At 37.3% G+C, this 24,939-nt stretch overlaps 1 protein-coding gene across 1 annotated transcript in view; it reads left to right on the top strand.

Annotated features, from left to right (window-relative positions):
- The first annotated feature begins 3,063 nt into the window (after window positions 1-3,063).
- LOC109070644 (ephrin type-B receptor 3) overlaps window positions 3,064-24,939 on the top strand; it is a 34,622-nt gene continuing 12,746 nt past the window's right edge. Inside the window, exons 1-12 of the mRNA XM_042770718.1 lie at window positions 3,064-3,606; window positions 7,475-7,539; window positions 9,055-9,284; window positions 9,375-9,414; window positions 12,378-12,765; window positions 15,898-16,053; window positions 16,892-17,227; window positions 18,536-18,660; window positions 19,047-19,203; window positions 19,646-19,754; window positions 22,855-22,907; window positions 23,784-23,906. Coding sequence (XP_042626652.1) covers window positions 3,543-3,606; window positions 7,475-7,539; window positions 9,055-9,284; window positions 9,375-9,414; window positions 12,378-12,765; window positions 15,898-16,053; window positions 16,892-17,227; window positions 18,536-18,660; window positions 19,047-19,203; window positions 19,646-19,754; window positions 22,855-22,907; window positions 23,784-23,906 — 1,846 coding nt within the window. The 5' untranslated portion in view covers window positions 3,064-3,542. The remainder of the gene's footprint in view (window positions 3,607-7,474; window positions 7,540-9,054; window positions 9,285-9,374; window positions 9,415-12,377; window positions 12,766-15,897; window positions 16,054-16,891; window positions 17,228-18,535; window positions 18,661-19,046; window positions 19,204-19,645; window positions 19,755-22,854; window positions 22,908-23,783; window positions 23,907-24,939) is intronic.

Here is a 24,939-nt window from a genome sequence, read left to right as displayed (position 1 = left end):
CACTGAAGGCATTCCCAAAGCGTTTCGATGAAGCTTGAGTTCCTGAAGGGGAACTATAATTTGCTGCACACAGTGTTGGGAAGGTTATTTTGGAAAAGTAATAGGTCACAGATTACAAGTTAACCTTTTTAAAATGGATTAAGTAGTATAATTGTTAATTTATTAAAGTAATGTAGCTGATTACATTTTATTACTTTGATTACTTTTCTAAATTTCTAATGAATGTATTCAACTCTTAATCATTTTCAAACACTTAACCTTAAGTAACCTTACAGTACTCAACACTGATTTCTGTCTGACTTTCAAAATCCTTCATCACTTGAATTAAGATTATAATAATGTAATTTTAAAGCACAGCCACCACGAAAAACTTCAGCACCTTTTTTGTTTTACCTTTAGATAGTTCTGTGGTTAAATACTGATTTTAATTAGGATTTTAATGATACTGTTTTTGAAGTCAGATCTTTGCATAGCTATGACAGCAAACACTGGTATCTAACAATGACTTGGAAAAAAGTTCATCTTAAAATATAAAGCATAAACATAAACCCAAATAGCAAATTCAAAAGTTATTGAATAAGCATGTGTACTATTCTGTGTCCTAAACTCCTGAAACATTGGTGTGTCATATTTTAGAGCAGTCAATGCAATTTTAATTCTCTCTCTCTCTCTCTCTCTCTCTCTCTCTCTCTCTCTCTCTCTCTCTCTCTCTGTGTGTGTGTGTGTGTGTGTGTGTGAATGTATCTCAGTAGCTTTAAAAGATTAATCTCAATTTCTATTAAAAATAAATAATTATTTTTTTATAAGTAACTGTAATTTAGTTACACATTTATCTCAGTAGCTTTAAAAGATTATGTTTAATTTGTAATTAAATTACATAATTCTGTTACATGTGACTAGTTACTCCCCAACACTGGCTGCACCCATGATGTGTTGCGTGTCAACGTTTGGTTCTTGTCATTGCCTTGCCCATAAATCATAATTTAGATCAGTGAGGCCTTGATGATCTTCACAAAGAAAGAAAAAACCAAGTGTGTTATTGGGTGTTTTAAATGGAGAGGAAGAAGGTCACAGCTATGGTCTGTTGCTTCTGTAATAGCCTAAATAGTCATTATCTGGTCATAGTTTGCCAAGTCCAGAGCTGAAGAGAAGAAAGCAGTGACCTTTCTGATTGCATTTACCAGCTCTACTCCTGGTTTCTGAGAAAGCTCGATATTCCTGTGATTCGCAGGGTCAGCAGTGACAAACTGAAAGCTGTTTTCATCGCCACACCAGTCTATTGCACCCGTGTGGCCAGAGTGGTTCTATATTTCAGCAGTGTCTTGAAAGCGAGCCACACAGGGAGAATGCTTTATCCACCTCTGTCAGCTTACTGTATTGACTCGGCGCCTGGCCCTCTGGCATCCTCCCTCTGTTCTCCTTCATCTTTCTCTCTTCTTCCTGTCTTCTGTTTCCCAGCCAACCTCTGCCAGTGGCTAACTGTCCAAACTATAAAACAAGCTCCTGTTGACATCTGCTGCTTGAAACAGATGTGAGGATGGCCAAGGATTTGAAGTCTTGTGTGTATTACAAGGGTTGAATTTATGTTGCACACTGTTTGATACTTTGATCAATGTCTTTCAGCATTTGCTGGTGAAATCACAACTATATCAGGTGATCAAACATTACCAAATCCCTGAGATTTCTGAGATCTCTGAACCAGGTAATATTTGCATCATCAAAGATTGCCTTACCCGAAGATCGAAGCTGTTTCCCACAAGAGTCTGAGTTGCATTCTGTTTACTGCAAATCTTTGAATGATCTCCCCTAAATTCCCAGGTTCCATGATGCAATGATTAAGATAAAATGCTGTAGTTCTTCTGCTGAGTTTTATTTCAGTGTATGAATCATATATTTTCCCAGAGATTACATCATGTTCTTTGTGGTTGTGATTACTTCAAACTGGAGTGGAATGCATTCGGAACGTGTCTCTTAAAGTTCTTTTATCATCAGCAGCAAGGAAATGAAAACATATTTCAATAAAAAGTGTGAAAACTCATTTAACACTTTTATAGATAATTCCACAATTAAATGTTCAAATTAATCAACACAATTATTTAATCATTAAATAAAAAGACAGCAACTGGAAGAATAAGGCACATAATAGAACGCTGTTCATTAAGCAATAATTTCTCCAAGACACAATAAACTAAAGACAAAATATAAAACAAAAACTATACTACATCTAAAAAGCTTTTTGTAATAGCTTTCTCCACATCTCCAAGTGATTGTGATTACTTGAAATATAATTCATGATAAATTATACATTGTTGTATGGTAAATTATACATAGAAGATTTGGTGAAATTTCATATGCACTTGTTTATTGTTGCAATCCTTGTCTAAAACAGGCTTATTGCCATCACAAAATATTATTTTAACTAGTCCTACTGTTGTTTAATCAAATTTAATTATTTGATGAGTGTTTATTGGTATTTATTACACACTTCAAAATTTGTGATTAGACTTTAACAAAAACATGTAAGTAATGAAAGACATTGTGTTTTGATAGTGTAGTTTAAGAAATATGTTCCTCTATCTATATTTCTCTTTTCAAATCGGTACAAGATTGTGCATGTGAAGCCAAATAAATAAGTTAGACCAAAATTAAATCAATGGTAACCAGACTGAATTTGAATTATATATAATAATAAAAAAAAAAAACTGTTGTGTAATAAGTACCAGAATACATTTCTGAAGTAATATTCAGCACTGTGCATGATATCATTAATGTAAAGCTTTGAAGATTGTTTACAGTATCCCATAACCTTTATGTCAACATGTAGCCCATTATTTAATCAGCAGAAAGCTGGATGATGATTTTTTTATTGGTGTTGGGTGACTGTTACACAAATATCCTATAGTGGTGGCCATTTGCCAAGTCACTCCCTTCATAACTACAGTACACCAATTCCTGCAGTAAACAAACAGTGAGTGGCGCTGTGCATCAAAGAATATCCATACATTAGCAATTCACCACAACTCAGCTTCTTGGGATTCTTATGCTGTTTTGCCTTATAGTGGCATAAAAGAGTAACACGTCGACTTAACACTTGTCTAAAACAAATAATGAAATGCATAAATAAGAGAAAACAGGGGGGAACTTGGTCTATAAGTTATCAGCGATATCCCGCAGGGTTTTGCCTTGAGACCAATAGAGCTTTCGCCCCCAATCCTTTCTCGCAACTGACACTCCTCCGTGCAGTCGCAGGGAATCAACAGCTTCTTTCACACTGAGGATGAGGATGATGCCACACATGTAGAAGAGGATGCTAGACCGTGCTCACGAAAGAGACCGTCCGTGAATTCAGTGCTGCGAACAGTTGTAAATGAAAGAAGTGAAGACAACCATAGGAAGAGGAGCTGTGCATTTTTATTTCCCCAGCCTGAAATTTCTCAAGGCGTGAATTCGTTCCTCCAGTCAATGAATGCTGCGATTTAACGAGACTTTCTGTCCCGGTGACATATAGACAAAAAGCTATTCATGTTGCAACCTCAAGCTTCATGACAATGGATTATTCGCTGTTATTATACAGCCTTTGGGTACCCGTTATTCTCGCTGTTGAGGGTAAGTGTAAAGCTCTTTGTTACGGGGCTACTCTGTATCCAAGCTGCTGTTATATGGTCATCAGTTGGCTATTTCTTTTATGAATTCCACAGAATGTGTAATAACAAAAATAAATAAATAAATAAATCTGTATTTAACTAAAGCTTGTGACTTACAGACAGCGCGAAATGTTCTGGATCGAAAACTTCCCATTTGGCAAAAACTTAAATAGTCAGTGCGATTTTGCCTTTTATTCGTCGGGCAGCAATATAGATGATATGCAAACGGCTGCAAATGTACAATATTTTATGGCGTTTAAAGTGAATAAAGGAAAAGAGAAAAGAGTTTGCGTCCGTTTAGGTGTAGCCTTTACTGGATGACTGTCTGATTTTCATATCATTATCAGGGCTAAATGTGTCCGTTTCTAAATCATCATTGCATTTCTTTGCCCTTATTCTGACTAATTCTAGTTTCCGAAGGTCTGTTTTTTGAGAAATGTCTTATTCTGTGTGGAATCCTGTTCGTGGAAGCTTTACACAGACCGGTGAGGTGTTTGTGTTATGGCATGTCCATGTATTGATACAGACGATGCAGTCTGTCCACATGCTCCGTGCCTTTGTTATTATAACAAACTGTAAAGCCGTTGACTAAACCAAATCTAATAGTAACTGTTGTGTTGAATGAAGATGTTGTTATACATCCAATCCATCAATCTCTTTAATTTGATTGGAAGTGTATCTTGTGAGGTTATAATGACAGCAGTGTTCTGCTTTGATCGTTGCTGTATTAAAAATCACATGTGGTTGTTAGATTTTCAGATGTGCTTTGTGCTGCTTGTGACACATGGTTTAACTGCTGAAAGCCCCCTGTTGCTCTGGTGTGACACATTTCACCCAGATAGTGATAACAGCAGCATCACTTCAGTGTAATTGTCACACATGTCAATTGGCTTGCATGATCACAGTTGTTCAAAGGTGTACTTGGTGAGTCGCTTCAGAGTAACAATGCATTTTGAAATTAAATCCAAGTCAGTTTTTGAAAACAGTGGTGAGGTGAAACGTGCCAATATTGAGCCTAGGTGTGGTTTTCGGAAAAGCTATTGATACCTTTGAGGTTTGTTGACTTCACACTACATTCTTGTTGAGAACCCTAATGAATAGGTTAGTGTCCGCATCATATTTTCTAGCCATTACAAATGTAATTTACAAATGAAAATATATATATTTGTGCATCTGTAAAATCTGTTGTTTGCATATTTAGCAAACAAAAAAATGGATACTATTAGTATATTAGCAATCAGTCTCTTATTCTTCTTGTAATTTAATGCTTGAGAATTATAAATTTCATATTTAAAACAAATTGCTGCTCAGCAAAAACAAGATTGTTCTTTGTTACAAAATTGCAGTCTCAAGGAATGATTTTGTTTGGTATTTTTAGTACAGATCCATGCAGAGCTGACTTCATTATGTACCTCGGTCATGTCCCTAAACTAATAATTATCCATAATCCTTAAATACAGTGAAGCCAGATGCTCTTTCACCTTGGCCATTATTCGATTCTTCATCAGTTTCAGTGTGAGGATCTTAATCGATAGTGTGTGTGTGTGTGTGTGTGTGTGTGTGTGAGTGTGTGTGTGTGTGTGTGTGTGTGTGTGTGTGTGTGTGTGAGATAGAGAGAGAGAGAGAGAGAGACAGTAGGTGTTTGACTCATAGGCCTATTTCCGAGCAGGTTTCTGAACAGACTACATTAGTTACATTCCAATGGAGGTCAAGTGGGCAGAGCACCTCATGACAAGAGGGAAAGTGTAAAGCTGCATCCAGAGTCCCCTGTGTCAAGTCAGTCCATCTGTCAGAAGCCTTCCAGCAGCTATGGTGTCTAAATATAAAACAAACCTTACGTTATTTGGCCCTGTTAGTGGTTATCATTACTGTGGTTTAAAAAAGGTTTTTTATTATTACAGTTTTATTACAAGATAATAACATTTTCTTATGTTTACATGCACAGCCATTGAGCTCCAGTTTTATTTATTTATTTTTATTCGCTTTTCCATTGTTTTTCACAGCAATGGAAGCATGCAGTAGACAGACATGTTTTACTGCTGTGTATTGCATCATGTGCTGAGTTTCGCACGGTACGAATAATCGATACAGACTAGTCACATACCATGCCTGTGTTGTATCCATTGCACATCACTACTGTAAACATACAAAGCGAGTCCAGTTGCAGTCAGATTAATGCGCACACATAATGGATAAAGCCAAGCTACAATCGCATAAATAGGACTATCCCCTAAAGAATTTGCATGTGGAAATCTTTTGTCCTCATGTGAAATTCCAAATCACGTGAAATGACTGGATTTTCAAATGATGTGGGAAAAAATGCTGAACAATGATGAATTTGACCACACCTTTAGTCCAATTTTGCAAAAACTGGATTTGTATGATTTCATTTGGACTAAAGGCCCATTCATATCAAGAACGATAACTATAAAGATTACTGTAACATTAGTTATATATTCACCAATATCAACGCACAGTAATGTTCTGTTTATTCTAATAGCACACATTAGTTATGTCGTCTGCCGATTGAAATGCCCAAGCTCTTTAAAGTCGGGTGAATTCTGTTCAGCTGTTAATGTTTTATTATTCATCAGAAAACCATGTTTCCAACAATATTGTGTCATTACCATTGTGGTGTGAACTTCCTATTCTCATAGACTTTAGATTAATTATTCAAACTTTATAATGTTAGTTATCGTTATAGCCATCATCATCGGTGAGAACGTTCCTTAAAGCATTTCCATGACTGACGCTTTAGTCTGACTGAAATCAATTTTTGCATGTTTACATACTTATTGTAATTAAACAAATAAGCTCTATTCTTATTTTACTTCTTATAACTGGCTCTAAAGGTTATATGTTTTTCTTAGAAACATATATTATATTTTATATTATATTTTGATAATCTTATATTTATATTATATCTTATATTTTGATAATCTAGTGGAGTAACAAAAGATTTCAAAGAATAAGGAGGCGTTTGGTACATCTGCTGACTGTACAAAACAAAGTTAGAAAAAGAACATCCTGTACACTCATTTGTGTGAAATATACAGCGATGAGCTGCTATGTGTAAAAATAAGTGTCATAACGTTTTTCACAATGCAGCCAAATGCACAGATGCAAAGGGCTTTAAGGAAAGACTGAATGCGGTCATGAGGAATTGATCAAAGCATCCCTCCAATTTTATGAATATTTCACACGGCGAGATGCCCTTACGGCTATTTCATCACACAATTTACTCTCTCTGTGATTTACAGCGCTGTAAAAGCGAGGTGTACAATCCACATAAACGGCATGTGTACGTTTGCCATATGTGCATTTGCCGGGGCCTTAATCAGCTAAGTTGATGTTCTGCTCTAAATATTCCACGGATTTACTTGCAGATGTGTGCGTGTCACATTAATTTGAAGCGAGCACTCGGCTTCATCGAACGCTGACTTACAAAGTGAATAAAACATTCACATGTGTGGTTAATTTGCGGAAGTTGGCTCAAGCAGTTTTGCTCCACTGATCGGAGTGTATTTAGAGAACAGCGAGCGTCTGGGATGCAGAACGTCACTGTGCTGCGAGCATCCCTGCAGTACGCAACAGGATCTGTTCTCAGATCAGCCACAGGCCAGAGCTGGAGTGGGTAGATAAATGCAGATCACATTATTAGTGTCCGGAGTGAAAACAGTGATTAGGCCTTCAACTATGCGGGGAATTCAAATGAGTGAAGTGCTTTGATATGTACCCATTTAAATTACAGTTTTTAGCGTGCTGATGCTCTGTTGTGTTTGGAATGGAGGCTGCTGTTGTCAGAGCCTCATTGATTGCCTGTTTTGCAGAGACTCTTATGGACAGCAGGTGGGCTACTACAGAGCTGGCGTGGACCACCTATCCAGAAAGTGGGGTGAGTTACAGCTTTTTCCTGTTTGTAATTGTCCAAAAGTGCAGCTATTAATTTACACACGCATTGACGAGACAAATGAAAGGGGGCCATTAACAAGAACAATTATTCACAACCTCTCTGTTTGCAAGCAGCAGTTTATTTTACACATGTGACTGGTGGAGAAATTAACCACAGTGAGTCTGACCTTAAGCCTGACACCCCCCACCCAAATCCACTCGCTCCCGTAGTATGATTTGTCTTTGGAATGTGTATGCGAAGTCAGTCAATGGAAATGATGGGTTGCCATGGAAACAATCTTAAGCAGCTCAGCCCTTTCCGCAGGCTGGCGCTCGATGTCTGGCATCTCAAAAGCCATGCATCATCATAAGTAATGTGTTCCTTCACACCTGGAGATAAACACATGCTACCCCTCGCTGCGGTGCCTCTTAATTGTGTTGTGAGAAGTTCAGGCAACCCAAATGTCACCTTTGAGAAAGCATTTCTATTTACCCTAACCACCGACATGAATTTAATTGAGCATTTGAGTCGTTCATTATTCCTACTTCCATTTAGTGCTGCTTTGAGGCACAATTTACAGGTATCATTTTAATAATGATCCATAGATCTGGATCATTTTAGGATTTTTAGGTTTTATGTGACACTGTGTCCTAACCAGTAATTTGTCAGTCCATAGTAAACAAGTAAATGTGGCACGATTTCAAAGCCAATCTGAAAATATGTTATTTTTAATAAACAGTCCAATGATGAAGAATGTCTTTTATACCATTTTCAAGAGAAGTTTAAGTGTTATGACTGTAAAATTGGCATGTGCCAAGTAAAAACTAATATTTTCTTTCTTATGTTTATTTGAAAAATCATGATATCATGAAATTAATAATTTATACATACATTCTTTGGTAACAAAAACTCATGACATTCCACAATAAAAAACAATCCCCTATATAAATGAAATTATTCCCCATTTGAGGAGACATACTGACATTGACACACATTCATGAGGGTCCTCTATATGATATAATTTCCTGTTTTATGGGGTTTTTTCCCCTGTATGTTTTGCATGTTGGTTGCATTACATGACTAATGTTTTTTATATTAAAAAGCAGTGAAGCGGTACTTTTTCTTAAGGAATTATAATACAAGATTATGTAAAACAACTTAAGAAGGTTCTCTTTTCAATAATGCATTTATTTATTTAATTGTTATGTCACTGACCCATACAGTTATGTGGAGAAAGATTACAAGATCAAGGACCAATGTGTTACATTCAATAGAAACTATATATAAAGAAATATTCACTAAATAAAGAGAGAGGAAGGTCATAAGTTATAGCATCACTGGGTTCCATGTTTTTCTAGTTTCATTGGAAGTAAGCAACACAATAAGACCTTAAATGATAAATTACATGTAGTCTTTACACAATTCCAAAGGTCTTATCTACCGTCATTATTCAGTTGAACATTGAATTTCAAGAAAGTTCATTGTGCATTCAGTGACAGTATTTTATTTCCTTCTCAGTGGGAAGAAGTGAGTGGATATGACGACCACTTGAGCCCCATCAGGACATACCAGGTCTGTAACGTACTGGAGCCCAATCAGAACAACTGGCTCCGGACAGACTTCATCCCACGCCGGGGAGTTCTTCGAGTTTACGTGGAGCTTAAGTTCTCTGTGCGAGACTGTGGCAGTATTCCCAATATTCCCGGCTCCTGTAAGGAGACCTTTGGAGACGTGGCCACAGCAAGCAGCCGGATGAAGCAGCCCCGCCATGGAGGGAGAACCGTGGTCAGCCACAATCAGGGTTTTCAGCCTGTTACAAAATTGGGCTCGGTGCCCGCCCCGACATGGAGGGAGTACCCTAGTAACCCCTACGTAAATGTTAAATTTCAAAATAATACAAAGAAACAGAATCATGACTTTTTTTATCCTATTTATTCATGAAAAAAACGATCACTGTCAGGCTAGATAGTAAAAGATAAACATCATCGATACATTTATTTGAATTGTCAAAGGTATCACAATTTTGGTGAAAATGATGCAATTGTCAGACACAGATATTACCTGTCAACTATGTCATCTTATTGCAAAAAAAGCTGTGATTTTTTCCACGACTGGCTTTCATAGTTTTGAAAGATAAGGACCTGATAATTATTTTAGTATAATCATTCACTTAAAAAGTTAAAAACCGTAGCGTTAAAAGGTCATGTCTAAAACTGTAGCACACAGCTTGCTTTGTGCTTTGATCTTTTTTTCACTGTGAAACACAAAAATGATTTTATAGTAATTACTACACATGTCATAGGCCTATACATACTGTGGATATTTTTTTTACTAAACACTCTTGCTAAATGGGGGTAAGCCACTTACTTTCTCATTTCAGAGGTGTAAAGAAGTGTCAGTTCAGGGGCAGACCAACTGCTTTAACCATCATATAATTTTTTAGGTCGCGAAATCGATGCGGGACGTTAAGTTTTCAAAGATTTGTCAAACACGCACACACAAAAAACACTTCATAAACTTTTTTTTTTTTTGCGTTTATTTAAAGTTATAATGCTTGTCAAAGTTGTAAAGAAGATAAGGCAACTTTTTTTTTTTTGACATAGACTTAGATATTCTCCGAATACGTGAAACATGGATCGGTCTTCCGATCTTTAGGATCAGTTTTTTTTGGGCGAGGGAGAGAGCAAAGACAGAACTGAAGACGGAGAGTGCGCGCGTCGCGGGGGAGGGGCTTCTCGTTCTCTCCGTCACTCCGTCTGTAGACGCTTTCACAAAACACAATTACAGGGGCTTTGGGGGCAAAAAAATTGTGGCGGCCGCCAAAAAATTTTCAATGTAGCCACTTTGCACCAATCTTTGGTGAATGATGGTGTCAATATTAGGTCAACATACTTAAAGTAAATTTAATCATTTAGAAATTCAATTATAAACAATAAAGACTTTTTTAAGATCCATTAAACACAACATGGGCAAACTCCAGTAATTTTAATAGGAAATAACCATAGACTTAGATCCATAGATCCATGGGCATGGTTAAGTTTTTCATGGGCAAACTGGAAATACTGACTTAGATTGCCATAGATCCCACCTAGGCTTCGAAGAGCGTTTTTGAGGGTGTGGGCAGAGGTGGCCGCCAATCTTGCAGCGGTAACTCACACCGAAAAAAAGGCAGGAGTCCACCCATCTTTCAAATCCACCTGTCACTCAAGTGGCCACGCCCTTAAAGGTGTCATATGATGCAATTTCAATTTTTCCTTTCTCTTTGGAGTGTTACAAGCTCTTGGTGCATAAAAGAAGATCTGTTAAGTTGCAAAGACTAAATTGTCAAATCCAAAGAGATATTCTTTATAAAAGTTAAGACTCCTCCACACCCTCCTAAAACGGCTCGTTCTAACACGGCCCCACATCTCTACGTCACTATGTGGGAAGATTTGCATAATGACACCCAGATGTTCATGCAAAGAAAGAAGGTGTATCTTTTATTCTCGTTGTAGTATTGTTGTTGCCGCCGCCATGTCGTATAGACGCTGTGTGTTTCACTGTGAAAGTGAAACTAATTTGTTTGGCCTTCCAAAAGAGGATGATAACCGCTTTGTCATGCCTGGGGCTGATCCGTGCTGGTCGCTGAGGAAATGCATCAACTTTGCACTGTAGATCGGCAGATCAGCTTTCACCGTGGACGAAGCAGAGTCCAGCCCGGGGTCGTCACATGTGGTTGCTGCAAGCCCGACGGACGCTCCTTCGTAGAATCCGCCGGCTGCGCCGTTCTCAAGCCGTCCGCCTCTGCTCACTCTAGATCGCGGCTCACTCTAGGCCTCCAGCCTCTGCTCACTCAAGGCCTTTGCACTGTGTGTGACGCAGTTTCGTTGAGAAAGCGAAATTACTTTGTTTGGTCTTCCAAAAGAGGACACGTTTATAATGGGTTTTATGTTTATATCTCGTCGCTCCGGCCGGACGGCATCACAATATGTTAAGGGGCGTAACATTTCCATCACACGCTTGAGGTACTCTGCCAATCAAAACGCACTGGATAGCTAGCCAATCAGAGCACACCTCGCTTTTCAGACCTATGAGCTTTGTAAAAATCGACGTGTTTCAGAAGGCGGGGCATAGAGGAGAAATAATAAAGTACATTATGTGGAAAACAATGTGTTTTTTGAATCTTAAACTGCATAAACACATTTCATTACACCAAATACACAAAATAATGTTCTTTTTAGCAGCATCATATGACCCCTTTAAATATGCAGAACTTTAAGGCTTAATATAATTTAAATGGATGAGTTATAAAAAAAAATCACCCCCCTCACAGTTGTCATGAAGGGCGAAATTTGCTATATAGACCAAAATCTTTTCTTGAACCAAGCTGTAAACATGTTTTTTTTGCTGTAAATTTGGACATTTTAACATGGGGAGTCTATGGGATTGACAGTCAGCCTCTAGCCGCCAGTGGACGAATTACAGTTTAAGTCACTTCCGTGTTCTCCCCACCACACAAACATTCAAATTTCCGCATGGAAATAACACAAATAGATATTTCGCAAGAGTGCAAAAGATTTTGTACAGGTTTCACAATAGGTTCAAGTTGATCATATGGTTTTGTTGCTTTGATCAACAAAAAGCTGCTTAGTATAAAAGTGACTTCTGTGGTTCATACATTGCTACACTATTGACAAAAGACAATGGACCCACAACATTTTACCAAAAGTTCGCTAATGTGACCTTTAGAATGATTTGGGCGAGTAAATGATGACAGAATTACAGAGATAAAGGTTTACAGTCCACAAAGTCCACAATGTCCAATTGAATGTCCTTACCTTCTCTATTGTCTTTTGTCCCAGGTGGACACCATAGCCCCCGATGAAAGCTTCTCATTGCTGGAGTCAGGAATCGTCAACACCAAAGTACGGAGCTTCGGTCCTCTTTCCAAAGCTGGTTTCTACCTGGCCTTCCAGGACCTGGGCGCCTGCATGTCCCTCATCTCGGCGAGGGTCTTCTTTAAAAAGTGCTCCACCACCATTGCTAACTTCGCTGTCTTCCCCGAGACGGCCACTGGTGCTGAGGCCACCTCTCTGGTCATCGCCGCCGGAGCCTGTGTGCCAAACGCCATAGAGGAATCTGTCCCTCTGAAGCTGTACTGTAACGGAGATGGAGAATGGATGGTTCCTGTTGGAGCATGCACCTGCATAGCGGGCTTTGAGCCGGCCAAGAAAGATACTCAGTGCCAGGGTAAGTGTTTGGCTTTTTGAATCAGAGGAAAGTGGATTCTGTTTGAAGCTTTTGAGTGTTTGCTGGCAGATGCTACAATACGGATTATAAAATCTGTCTGAAGCAATGCAAAGGTTACTTGCAGGTCAGAGCAGTTTTATATCCTTTTTTTATGCAGTCACTGGTAATGCTAATTTTTACACACACATAACTCACACTGAATAGCATAACTACATTTTTTTCTTGACATTCAAAGCTTTTCTGTTTTTTTTTATTTTTTATAATGTTAACTAAAATCACATCTTTTATGTTAAAAGTGCAATTACATGAAATGAATAGTTCACCCAAAAATGAAAATTAGTTTTCTGTCTTCCATTTCATAAAAGTAAATCAGAATCTTTTTGTGAGTAGTCATATTGACTGCTTTATTAAACTTTTATAGTGCTTTTTTTTTGTTCTCTTTTATTATCCTGTTAGTGTTCCACTGTGTGTTTTAGACGTTTTAGGCAAATTTTACAGGAATGCTAAGAAATTTAATGAATAGTCAACACATTCTGCAGCATTTCTCTATTCGTATTTCACAGAAGAAAAAACGTCATATGGCTTTGACGCAAGTAGTGTTATAAGACTATTATATAATTGGATTTCTCTTTGCATTCTGGGGTTAAAGGCCAAAAGTGTTAATAGGATTTTTAGGTGAATATGAAAAGGCCAGAATTTAGGAGCTCAACAAGGCAAGTATTGCCTGCCATTCCAGAATCTGGAGTTTCGAACAATTAGAACAATGTGTGTACAGATCCACAGTCTCCCTGCAGACCTTATCTGGGCTCAGCACAGAAGAGAGAGAGTCTTAGTAATGGGTGGAGGACTGCAGTGGTGTCATAGAACAGAGCTGCCAACAGCAGCAGAACACAGCTTCCACTGACACATCTGATAGGGTCCTAACAGAGCGATATCCCAGAGCCGGATACATCTGCAGAAGGCAAGACCAATTCTCGAACGCTAGTCTGAGAGAGTAATGGGGAAAATTAAAAGATAGACTACAGAGAGAGTGGCAGAGGAGAGAGAGAGAGTGCGAATGAATGATGAGGTGGGCTCAGAGTAATAAAATGTGAATTGGACAGGCCTCCTGAACTGTTCTCTAGGAAGGAACTGGTGGACAGAGGGGAACTTCCTTTGAGATTGCCCGTATGTGGCGGCTCATTTGTTTCCATCTGGTTGTTCAAGGTTAAGAGCTTGCCTTAAAGGACTGATAAACGACTCTCCCGGGCTATGCTATACAGCCGTGAGATGCACCATGGCCAATGGAGAGTGCGTCTAATTTCCTTTATCACCTTCCAGCTTTAATCCGCAGGCCCACTGACACGCACACACACACGCAGAGAAGGGAAACAGCCAAGCCCAGTTAACATTTATATGGGCATGTTCTCACTCTCTCTCTGTCTCTCAAAGCTCTTCCCATCTCATGCTCGCGCTCGGTCTGAATGTGTAACGCCATGCATGTTAAGACTGAGAGCAGGGGCCACTCGCTCAGATTTTCCACTGTCTTATTACACTAGCCGTGAAGCGATATGTGTCATGGGAGGAATACTGAAGATGATTTTTTTTTTTCTGTATTTGCTATAATTCACCTGCGGTGTCACATGCAGGACACATCTCTCGGCATGGTCCCCATTAACTGCAGTGTTTTGTGAGGAGACACGGGTGTGGTGGATTGTTTACAGGAAAAACAGAAAGCAGCCGATTCCTCAGCCAAAATGTTACATCAGCCATTTTCTTCCAAAAGAAACAGACTGACTTTAGTGCTGTTGGCTTAGGAGGTGCAGTTAGCAAACTAATTTCATCAGAGTTTGGGTGGTTCATTCTTGTTATAAATGTTTTGAATCTTATTCTGAAGTGTGTTCGTGTGTTGTACTTTTAAAGTTTTAGTAGCTACATGTATATACAGCAAAACTACAATGCTTCCAGTAGGCTATTTTACGGAGCTGTCAACACTGGAAACTCTGACGGCATGCAATCAGTTGACGAACACCCTTTTCATATATAAAACTAGGCTATATGTTATTACATTTTATATATTTCATTTTTTTTTTTTATTACAAGTTTCATTTGTGTTTTTCCTGTTTCATTTGTTGCGTCTGTTGCATCTGAAAATGATCTACACTATAGTCTAGAATAGATAATTTAGATCAATCAATATTCAGAAACAGGTGCCAAAAGACACGGCCACCCAAAAAATTGTACATGCCCCCTTACTTTATGTGCTATAGTGCTGACCCTGAGATCAGCTGAATGGATTCGAAAACAGTAAAACTGTTTAACTCTAGGGGAGTTGGAAAAGGAGCCTATTTTCCTAACTGAGGAACTGATTATGTTGATTACTACAAGAAATCATTTTGATTCATCCCTCCATTACTTAAAACAAAAAGCAAAAAGTTATGTGCAACATGCAAAATGGAAGGGAATGGTGGATTTAAAAGCAAGGCAAGTCACCTTAATCTTTTTATACAACACAGATAGTTTCAAAGCAGCTTTACAGTATAATAAAAAGAAAAATAATAGAATCACTGATTCAATCTTCATCAAATACAAGACAAATCCAAATTCTGCTGTAAACAGCTCTAAAAAGACAATAGTGTCATTATTCAGCTCCAATCTGTTCAGTGTTGATTTAAGCAGAAATGTGAAGCTTATAATATAAAAACACATTAATTCTTCTGTTAAAATGGGAGTATTATTATGAGATATAAAGTTGTTCTTGTTATTTTAGGGTTGTTTTAGGGCTTTAGCCGTTATATTTTCATGGCAATGAAGTGTCAGTAAGGCACTTACAGTGGATGTGAACAGGGCCATGGTTGTTTTAGGGTTTTGGATTTAGGATTAGGATTTTTTTTTTTTTTACCTCATAGTACAGTTCTTAAAACAGCATATGATCTGTTTATGTAGCCAAACGTATTTAAGTTGATTCAGTGATGTTAAGTAATATTTTTGACAAAAAAAAAAAAATCAATTTAATTTAATATTTTATATAAGCATGTTTTTAGGTTAACATTTTTTAAGTGTACTCATTTTTTTTAAACATTTAATTAACTGTATATGGTTCATTTTTGAAAATTACATACTGTAACACAACTTTTCCTTTGTCACCTTTAGCATGCACCCCAGGGACCTTCAAATCCAGACAGGGTGAGGGTTCTTGTATGGCGTGCCCTTCCAACAGCCGGGCCAGCTCTAGGGCGTCTAGCATTTGCCCTTGTCAAAGTGGCTACTACCGTGCTGACAGCGACCCCCCTGATGCGGCCTGCACTAGTAAGTGATGATCATCAGTAGCACTTGTCAAATTAACATAGCTCCCACATTGTGCTAATTATATGTTGAAAAGGTCTGTCCTGTGCATTTGGCCCGTTTGATGTGGCGACTAATGACACAGAAAAGCGTATTGATAAAAAGGCCATGATCGCTAATGTAAGCCTGTCGGTTTGCAGCATCTAGCACATAAAGTGTGCGATTATAACTGGTTAGCTTCAGCGCTGCTGAATCTTGACACATGGATTTAATTGGAAATATCACATAAATTCACACATTGATGCAATGTGTTGCAAAATCCCCTGGTTGGAGAGCTTTACTTTTTTTCAGTCTTTTGAAACATTATCAGGAAGCCAGAATGTTGTTTGTAGTTTATGAATTTTAAAAACTGAATTGTGCTGGAGGTATGCACATAAAAAAAGGAAAAAATATGTATTCTTTTTCAGCAATTGTAACCAAAGCTTCCAGTTCCTTAGGCAATTGTGCTTTTGAAAATCCAGCCTTTGGATTTAATTAGTTTACATCATGATTCATTGAGCAAGATTTGTTGGCTAGAGATTTGACCCTGACAAGTTAACTATGGAGTGCATTGTAAATTAGACATTTTTGAAACAAATATGCAAGAATAATTAGATAATTTAGCCAATGACAGCCTGACTTTAAGGCTCCAGATTTTTTTAATTAGTCTTGGATTACTGTGTAATGATTTACAAAATGGTATTTTTTTATTCCTGACTAAACAATATACCATAGGATATGTGCAGAAAATGTTTTGCTTCATATTTGGCCTGTTAAATTATACATGTTCCATGAGTATAACTCTTTACCGTTGTCTTCCTAGCTGTTCCCTCGGCTCCATTAAACGTGATCTCCAGTGTGAACGAGACTTCAGTGTCACTAGAGTGGTCCGAGCCGCGGGATTTGGGCGGGAGAGGTGACGTGGTGTATAACGTGGTGTGTAAGAAGTGCCTGCACAATGGCGGGTCCTGTGCGCGGTGTGACGATAACGTGGAGGTGTCGCCACGCCGACTGGGTCTGGCCGAGAGGCAGGCGGCAGTGAGGAATCTACAGGCACACACCCATTACAGCTTTGAGATCCAGGCTGTCAACGGGGTGTCCCCCAAGAGCCCATCCCCCCCGCAATATGCCACTGTCAATATCACCACCAATCAAGCAGGTGAGAAATTCATTTTCAATTGTCTAATAAACCAGTAAACCACAGGAGACTGTTTAAACCGCACCAAACAGGTAAAATCACAGTAAAGCACAGCCTCCAGTGGCTTATTGTTATTATAAAACACTGGCACAAGTGTCAATGACAAATAAGAGTGTCCTCAGAAAGAAAATTAGAAATCTTTTCAAAATCTAGTTCATCTTTTAAAGTTCTAAGAATTGTACTCTTTGAAATCATGTTGGGTTCATATGGTTTTGAAAAACCTTTTTAAATTTAATGATGTAAAATGATGTACAATGTAAAATGAAATGTGGTAAAAAGTGAAATTTTCACACAAAAAAATCCATATACACTGAATATGTTTTCAGTATTTTCAAGAAGTTGTACAATATATTTTTTGATTGTAAAACATATACATACATATATATATATAAAAAATGAATTATTTATCTACATATCAAGTTTTTGGGGAGTCACACTACATCTGAACTTAGCTTGCCTTGCCATAAAAATGTAATGCCATAAAGATATCATATCATATCATATCATATCATATCATATCATAATATAATATAATATTCATTCATTCATTCATTTTGTATGTATCATCACATGGCTATTTTTTGGTGGCCAAAAATTATTAAAAAAAATAATATAATATTCATTCATTCATTCATTTTGTATGTATCATCACATGGCTATTTTTTGGTGGCCAAAAATTGTTAAATAAATAAATTATTAAAGATCATGTTAGACTACTTTATATTTCGATATTTGAAAAAAAAAAAATCTAATTATCATTTATCAGAGGTGTTCAGTTTGTTGTATATATGAATGTTGTATGTTGTAATCTAAATTTAAATTGTCATTACCATTGACCCACAAGCAATATGATAAAAATATTGATGAATAAATATTTTATTTTTAATTATTCAGTTCATGTGGATACAGTATGTGTGTATTCATAATTCCAGATTTTTCTATGGTTATCGAAGAAACATAGAAAATTGCCACAACAATTTATTACACACAGAAATCAGAATACACTATTCTTATATTGCATAATTTTAGTCATTTACCTAAACCAAGATTGATATGTACATTTTTCTCTTCAGTTTTAAATTCAGATTTTTGTTTTATTTTAGTATTTACATTTCGAATTTTATTTCCCAGCTGTCCGTGGTATCAAAGCAGACTAGAGACCCTTTATGGGTCCCGACCCACCAGTAAAGAGTCACAGCTTTAAATAATCTGATGATATTCTAATAAAGTTATTCTGCTTTTTCTCTCTCCATCTCTGAACACCTCCAGCTCCATCGGCAGTCCCAACCGTCCACTTAATGCGGGCTACAGCTGGCACTCTCAGCCTCTCCTGGCTGCCCCCAGAGCGGCCCAATGGCGTGATCCTGGATTATGAGATCAAGTACCAGGAGAGGGTGAGGAACTGCTGTGCATCTAAATCACCCCTGACTGAAGAACTCTTGAACCCGAGCCAGATGACTTTACACCAGGCACCCAGCATGGGTTTAACTGGCGTGAGCTCAAAGTAACCCTGGCTTGTCTTAGAGTGGAGTACAATAGGACAACAGATGGCCACTGGTCAAAACCCTATGGCTAATTCTAAAAAGAGTGGAGCTTAATTCGTCTATAGGATTAACTTGCGGCCGCATGTTTGGATGACAGTTTTAGCCAGGGATTGTCTTTTCAAATACTTTTGAACCGCTAATTGCAGTGAAAACTGTTAACTAAACATTCACTCTAAGCATTCAATGGCTCAAGAGTCTAGTTTCGGTCCTTCAGTGTGTATGTTTCTGTTTCTCAGGGAGAGTCGTTCTCACACACTGTCACTGCACAGCACACTTCTGCCAAAGTGGAGGGTTTAAAGGCTGGCACGGTGTACGTTGTGCAAGTGCGTGCTCGTACCGTAGCTGGTTACGGACGCTATAGCAGCCCGTTGGACTTCAGTACAAGTCTTTATGGTAAGAACACAGACGTTTCTTTCTTATGCATCTGTTACAAAGATACTGAGTGGCCAAGAGCATTTTTATATGCCAAACCATGTATACCTACCCATAGGAAAAAATTATCACAAATGAGATCTCTGCTGAATTGTTTATCCTAGACAGCGCTAAGGTTAAATCTCTCGCTCCTTAGATATTTCTCCTGAGAAAAAGCCTCCAGAAATGTTGCATGTGTCTAAGTCAGTAATTTTAGTGTGAACTGAAACATTATGTATTAGATTCTTTCCAGCCTATATGATCTGATGCCACCCACTTTTTTTTTTTTTGACTCTTGACCGTGTCAACAGCATTGTCTATTTTTATTGCCCTTGGTTGATTTTAAAAGAAACATCTCATTAAGTGTAGTTTTGTATATTTCAGCATTATTGGTAATCTAAATGCATTTCAATTCATCTGACAGATGACCCAGAGCGGTCAGTACAGGACCTGTTGCCACTCATTGTGGGCTCTGCCTCAGCAGGATTTGTGGTCATCCTTGCCATGGTGGTCATCGCTGTTGTCTGTCTTAGGTAAGTATTATCAATCGCGTGTACATGGGATAAGTCTGTCATCATTTGCCCACACTCATGTTGTTGAAATCTGTATGAATTACTTCCTTTTGGGGATCACAAAACAAGATATTTTGGAATAGTTTGTTGTCAACATAAATCCATTTTACTTTCAAAATGTGGCTTATTTCTGAAACAGAGTATTTAATCAGGAAACATGTAAGGAAAGGTGCATAGTGAAGCAAAAATTCGATAAATGTTTAAAACCTTTTTTTATTAAATTTTTTTTTTTTTTTGGAGTTGCATACACTGATGAATTATGCATAATTTAGGTACAGTTATATATACAGTTTTTTTTATTATGACATTTATAACACTATACTTCAGTGTTAATTTTTTCACTGATGATTTGGAAAGAGATCCAGTCAGAACTAATTTCCTGCGTGGTTAGGAGGTTAGGTGCAAACATTTGAACTGTAACAGCCTACTGATATATCCAGTGGGACATAACATAAGCTAGCATACACTTGCTGCACATCTCAAAAAACGTTCGAATTTCTAAAATGTCAATATCTGAGAGTAAGAGAAAAGCAGACATGTGGATGAATTTGAAAAGCATGATGTATTCAGTTCACAAGTAGCTACTGAATTCAGCCTAATTTAGTTGCTGTTTGTATGTGTCATTAATGTTAATCAAGCAACAAAAGAAAGAGAGAGAAAATCACTCACTGCTCTTGACTGAATTACTTTAGTAACCTTAATAAGGATTAATCTAAATTTATTTTGCATATTGCATGATAAATCCTTAATATTAAACCTATATAATGAGTTTTTTAGAGAAATGCTTAATAAGTGCATTACACTAACTAAACCCATTAGATTTTAGCTGACTAAATGTACTGTAGATTTAGACAACTAACATTTTATGATATTTAGTCAACTAAAACAAGTCGGATGACTAAAATATGACTAAAACTAAATGGCATTTTAGTCAAAAGACTATGACTAAGACTAAATTAAAATGTGCTGCCAAAATTAACACTGCTATCATTTGTATTCCCTTGCCATTAAATTACAGAAAACTAGTTAACGCTAATGCGTAAGTGTTTCTAATAAAGGAGCTAAGGGAGTGATGGCAAATTTGAAATTGCTCTATTCTGACCAATGTAATCACTTTCCCAGTATTTTTTTTTCTCTCTCTCTCTCTTGTAAAGCCATAGAAATGCTATAGACTGCATTAGTGCCTGCTACTTTTTCAGCAGTGCTGGCTCCAGAAGTTTTTAGGGTTTTTTTTTTCCATACATTTTTTTCCCAAAAGATTTTTTGAAAACTTTTCTTTAAAGCACTGTAAGTCATGAACCAAGCCAACCAGCTATGAGGTGAATAACAACATTGCAAATGTTTAGTTGATGTTAATGTAGTTTTTCACCAAGAATTCTGCTATTAAATAAGATTATTTTAAGTTATAATTATTTAAATTGAATTCATGCAAACAGATGGCTTCAACAAAAGCATATATAATTGAAGAACAGCCTCAGAGCTCACAACAGGTTTGTCTTTATAGTTTTATCTGTTATTGTTAAAATAATGGGGGTTTTACATCCAGAACCTGCCTGTGCTCTATTGTGGAATTTTTTATTTTTTTTTTTAGAACAAATGGGAATGCAAAAATTATATTTCCATTTACCACTATGAAAGTTTCCCCACCTATGACAATTTATGCTTCTGAGAACCTTCTGTGAAAAGGGTTCACTCCAGCAGGAATCCTTGCGATCAGTAATCTGCATGAGAGTGAAAGATTTCCCCATGCAGATTTCGCAACATATTCAAGTCGGTCACTAGACTTACCAGCCAAAGGCTGCTTGATTTGAAAGTCAGCATACATTGCTACAATGCTGACAATAGACAACGGACCTTTTTTTGCCTGCAAAATTTCCTAATGTGACTGTGCCTTTAGACCTGGAACTTGTAGTACGAAAGTAAACAGAATCCATTTAGATTTCATGTTGATTTAGCAAAGAGCTAGTTGTATTGTTTATCATTTGAATGCCCTGTGTCCAGAAAACTTAACAGCACAACAGCAAAATGAGATCAGATAGGGACTGCAAAACAGACTTCAAAGTGCGTCTGACTTCGGATATTTATGAGACTCACAAGATGCTCATTTGAGGCCACTTCGCCCAGATCTGTGCGCAGACTGGGACATTGCCAATCACTCCAGAGACGACAGACTGCCACTGTGTCTATTTGACACATTCTTCTTGACTGTGACCGCCTTGTTGTGCCAAAGCGTCTCCTCCTCTCCGCTTCAAGCTCTTTCTTCTCTCTCATTCATGCCCTCTGCGCTACTATCCTAATGTGTTCTTTGTGTGTGCGCTGAAGCATCATTCTTTTCCTTCTGACATTTAAATTGGAGATGAGATGCTAATTAGCAGCAGGCGTCATTGTTAGCACAGGTTAAGAGACAAAAGGAATCCCACAGATGGTGAATTCCAATAGGCCCTTTTGCTCCCGTTCTCTTTCAAAAACGCTACTTATGCAGAGTTAGTGAAACAAAGAGATCTTAATGAGAAGGCCTAGATTTAAATACACTGTTCACTGTCTTCAGATACTTGATACAGGCATGAACCAAGCTCAGATTAGCATGTATGTTCTGGGCCTGGTTATTTGTTCCCCGGTTAAGATTCAACCTATGATTTGGTGTTAATTGACTTACTGTTTTTGGAGTATAACCTACATTTTGGCTCATCTGAACCGTGTAATGGAGCAGTTCTGGTTTGAAGAGATGACAAGACAGTCTTGATGGTTGATCTTTCGTGTTGCATGTTGTGGTGACCCAGCCTTTAAATCCTGCATGTACCGTATTGCAATTAGGCGGAATGGCGAGAAATCGCTCAGATGGCCTTGATCGTAGTCATTTAGAAAGTGAATCATCAAATCAAGTTTAGATTTATAAAACTAGCTTTTCGTGCAATTTGAGGGACATAACCGATGATTGAAGCATATGAAATACCTAAATGTTCTCTTTCACAAAGTGCCCCAGTTAAATTTTTTTGTGTGCCTGTACTGTAGAAATCCAGTCTTAAGCCAGACTCTCAGTGTGTATATAATCTGGTTACAGACGGCAGCGTACTGGCTCTGAGCTGGAGTATACTGAAAAACTGCAGCAGTACGGTGAGTATAACTGCACCAAAAACATATTACTTGCTGTTCATATTTATGTATAGCTTGTGAAAATGATGCAATATTAAAACTAATAATAAATAAAATGATACAGTCATGTTATAAAATGAATAAGTTATGTTGATAATTTTAATAGGATACGAGAAAATGTTATAGTAAAAAAATGTTAATTTGTAAAATGTAAGTATATACAGTAGGGAAAAATAGAGTTAAAGGTGCTGTATGTAGGATTGACACAGAGTGGTTGAACTTAAATTGCAGTCCAAATTCAAAATATTGGAGAGGGTTTTTTTCACATGGCCCCTCCTCCTCAGACTTGACGCACACGCAGGTTGCCAGATTGACAACACCATCAAGAACACTTGACGATAAATGAAATTAAATATGCTGTGTTTTCCGCCAAATGGCAATCCGGGGTGCTGAAATATAATTGGGGTAAACTGGCAGTGGGCGGGTTTAACAAACCAAAACAGAGACTGACATTCCGACCCGGAAAGCACATTTTCAAAGGAGAATAACTGACTGTAGCATTGTTTTTCTGATAAACAATTATGTTAACTTAGCATGTTTCTAAAATATCTGCAAACATATTATGGTATTTTTATGCTTTAGTTGAGTCAAAAACTTACATACAGCACCTTTAATTGGACATAATTTTACTGTAAAATTTATGGCTTTGGATGTAAAAAAAAAAAGTATGTATTACCATATAAATGTCATATACATCTGTGCTCAACAAGAATACAGCAGAAAAGTACAATGTAAAGTTTTTTTACACAGTACTTAACCTATTTAAAGTAATACATAATAATAAAAATTATTAAAAAAATAAAAAACTGAAAAACATTCTTCTTCTTTTGGTTTTAGTATCCCCCGGTGTAAAAGTTTACATTGACCCTTTTACATATGAGGACCCGAACGAGGCTGTTCATGAGTTCGCCCGAGAGATTGACATCTCGTGTGTGAAGATAGAGGAAGTCATTGGAGCAGGTAAACCACATCTCTCAGTATTAAACAAACCAGGCCTTTCTGATTAATGGTCATTATGAAGAATATACTAACACCTGATATCTAAATTGACATAAACCTATAACATATAAAAAGTTTTTGTGGAATTCTCTAACTGTGCTTTCCAGCTGGCATTTAAGCAGTGAGTTTAAACTGATTTTTCTTGAGGACTCATATTAAACCAAACATTGCATTCATTACATTTATGAATATTACCATGAACTGCATAGGTCTAACATTATGAAAAATCATACACCACCATTCATTAGTTTGGGATAGGTAAGAATCATCAAGGCTACATTTATTTGATCAAAAATAAAGTAAAAATAGGCCTACTAATATTGTGAAATATTGTTACAATTTAAAAGGACAATTTTCTGTTTTAATATATTTAAAAATGTAATTTATTCCTGTGATGCATAGCTGACATTTCAGCAGCCTTCACTGTCAGATGTTTTCTGTTGGACCATTCTAATATGCTGATTTGCTGCTCAAGGAACATTTGTTGAAAACAGCTGCTTAATAACTGTATAATTAGTTGCACTGTAGAATTTACATTCAGTGTTTTTGTCCATAACCCCTGTAAGAACAGATGTGCAACCTACCACTGCCTTGGAGGAAATATTTAAAAATATTAATTTATAACAATAGCTATTTTTTTTTATATAATACGCCATATTCATGGGAAATAACGTAGAGAGTTTATACTATAACTAACTTTATACATGATGCTTTGTATTATTATTTATTTATCCCTCTGCTTGTTCTTGGTCACTCTCATGTTTTACGCTCTGAATCAATTCCCTTTCACATCCAGAGTCCAGGCCCAAAACTCCCACAACCCTTAAAATCCTGTCTCCTCTCTCTCCACAGCCTGTCCCTAAACTCCTTTCTCACCCTCTCTCTCCATCCATCCACTGCCTATTCAAACCCTAAACTGTTGCCATCCATTTTTTCTCTCGTTTGCACCTTCCATGGTTCTTCTGCAGTACATAATTTCTTCCCTTGAATGATT

The sequence above is a fragment of the Cyprinus carpio genome, chromosome A2, assembly GCF_018340385.1.
Source record: "Cyprinus carpio isolate SPL01 chromosome A2, ASM1834038v1, whole genome shotgun sequence".
NCBI classification, from domain to species: Eukaryota; Metazoa; Chordata; class Actinopteri; order Cypriniformes; family Cyprinidae; genus Cyprinus; species Cyprinus carpio.
Note: the sequence above shows the minus strand (reverse complement) of the source record. Positions and strands in the feature narration are given on the sequence as shown.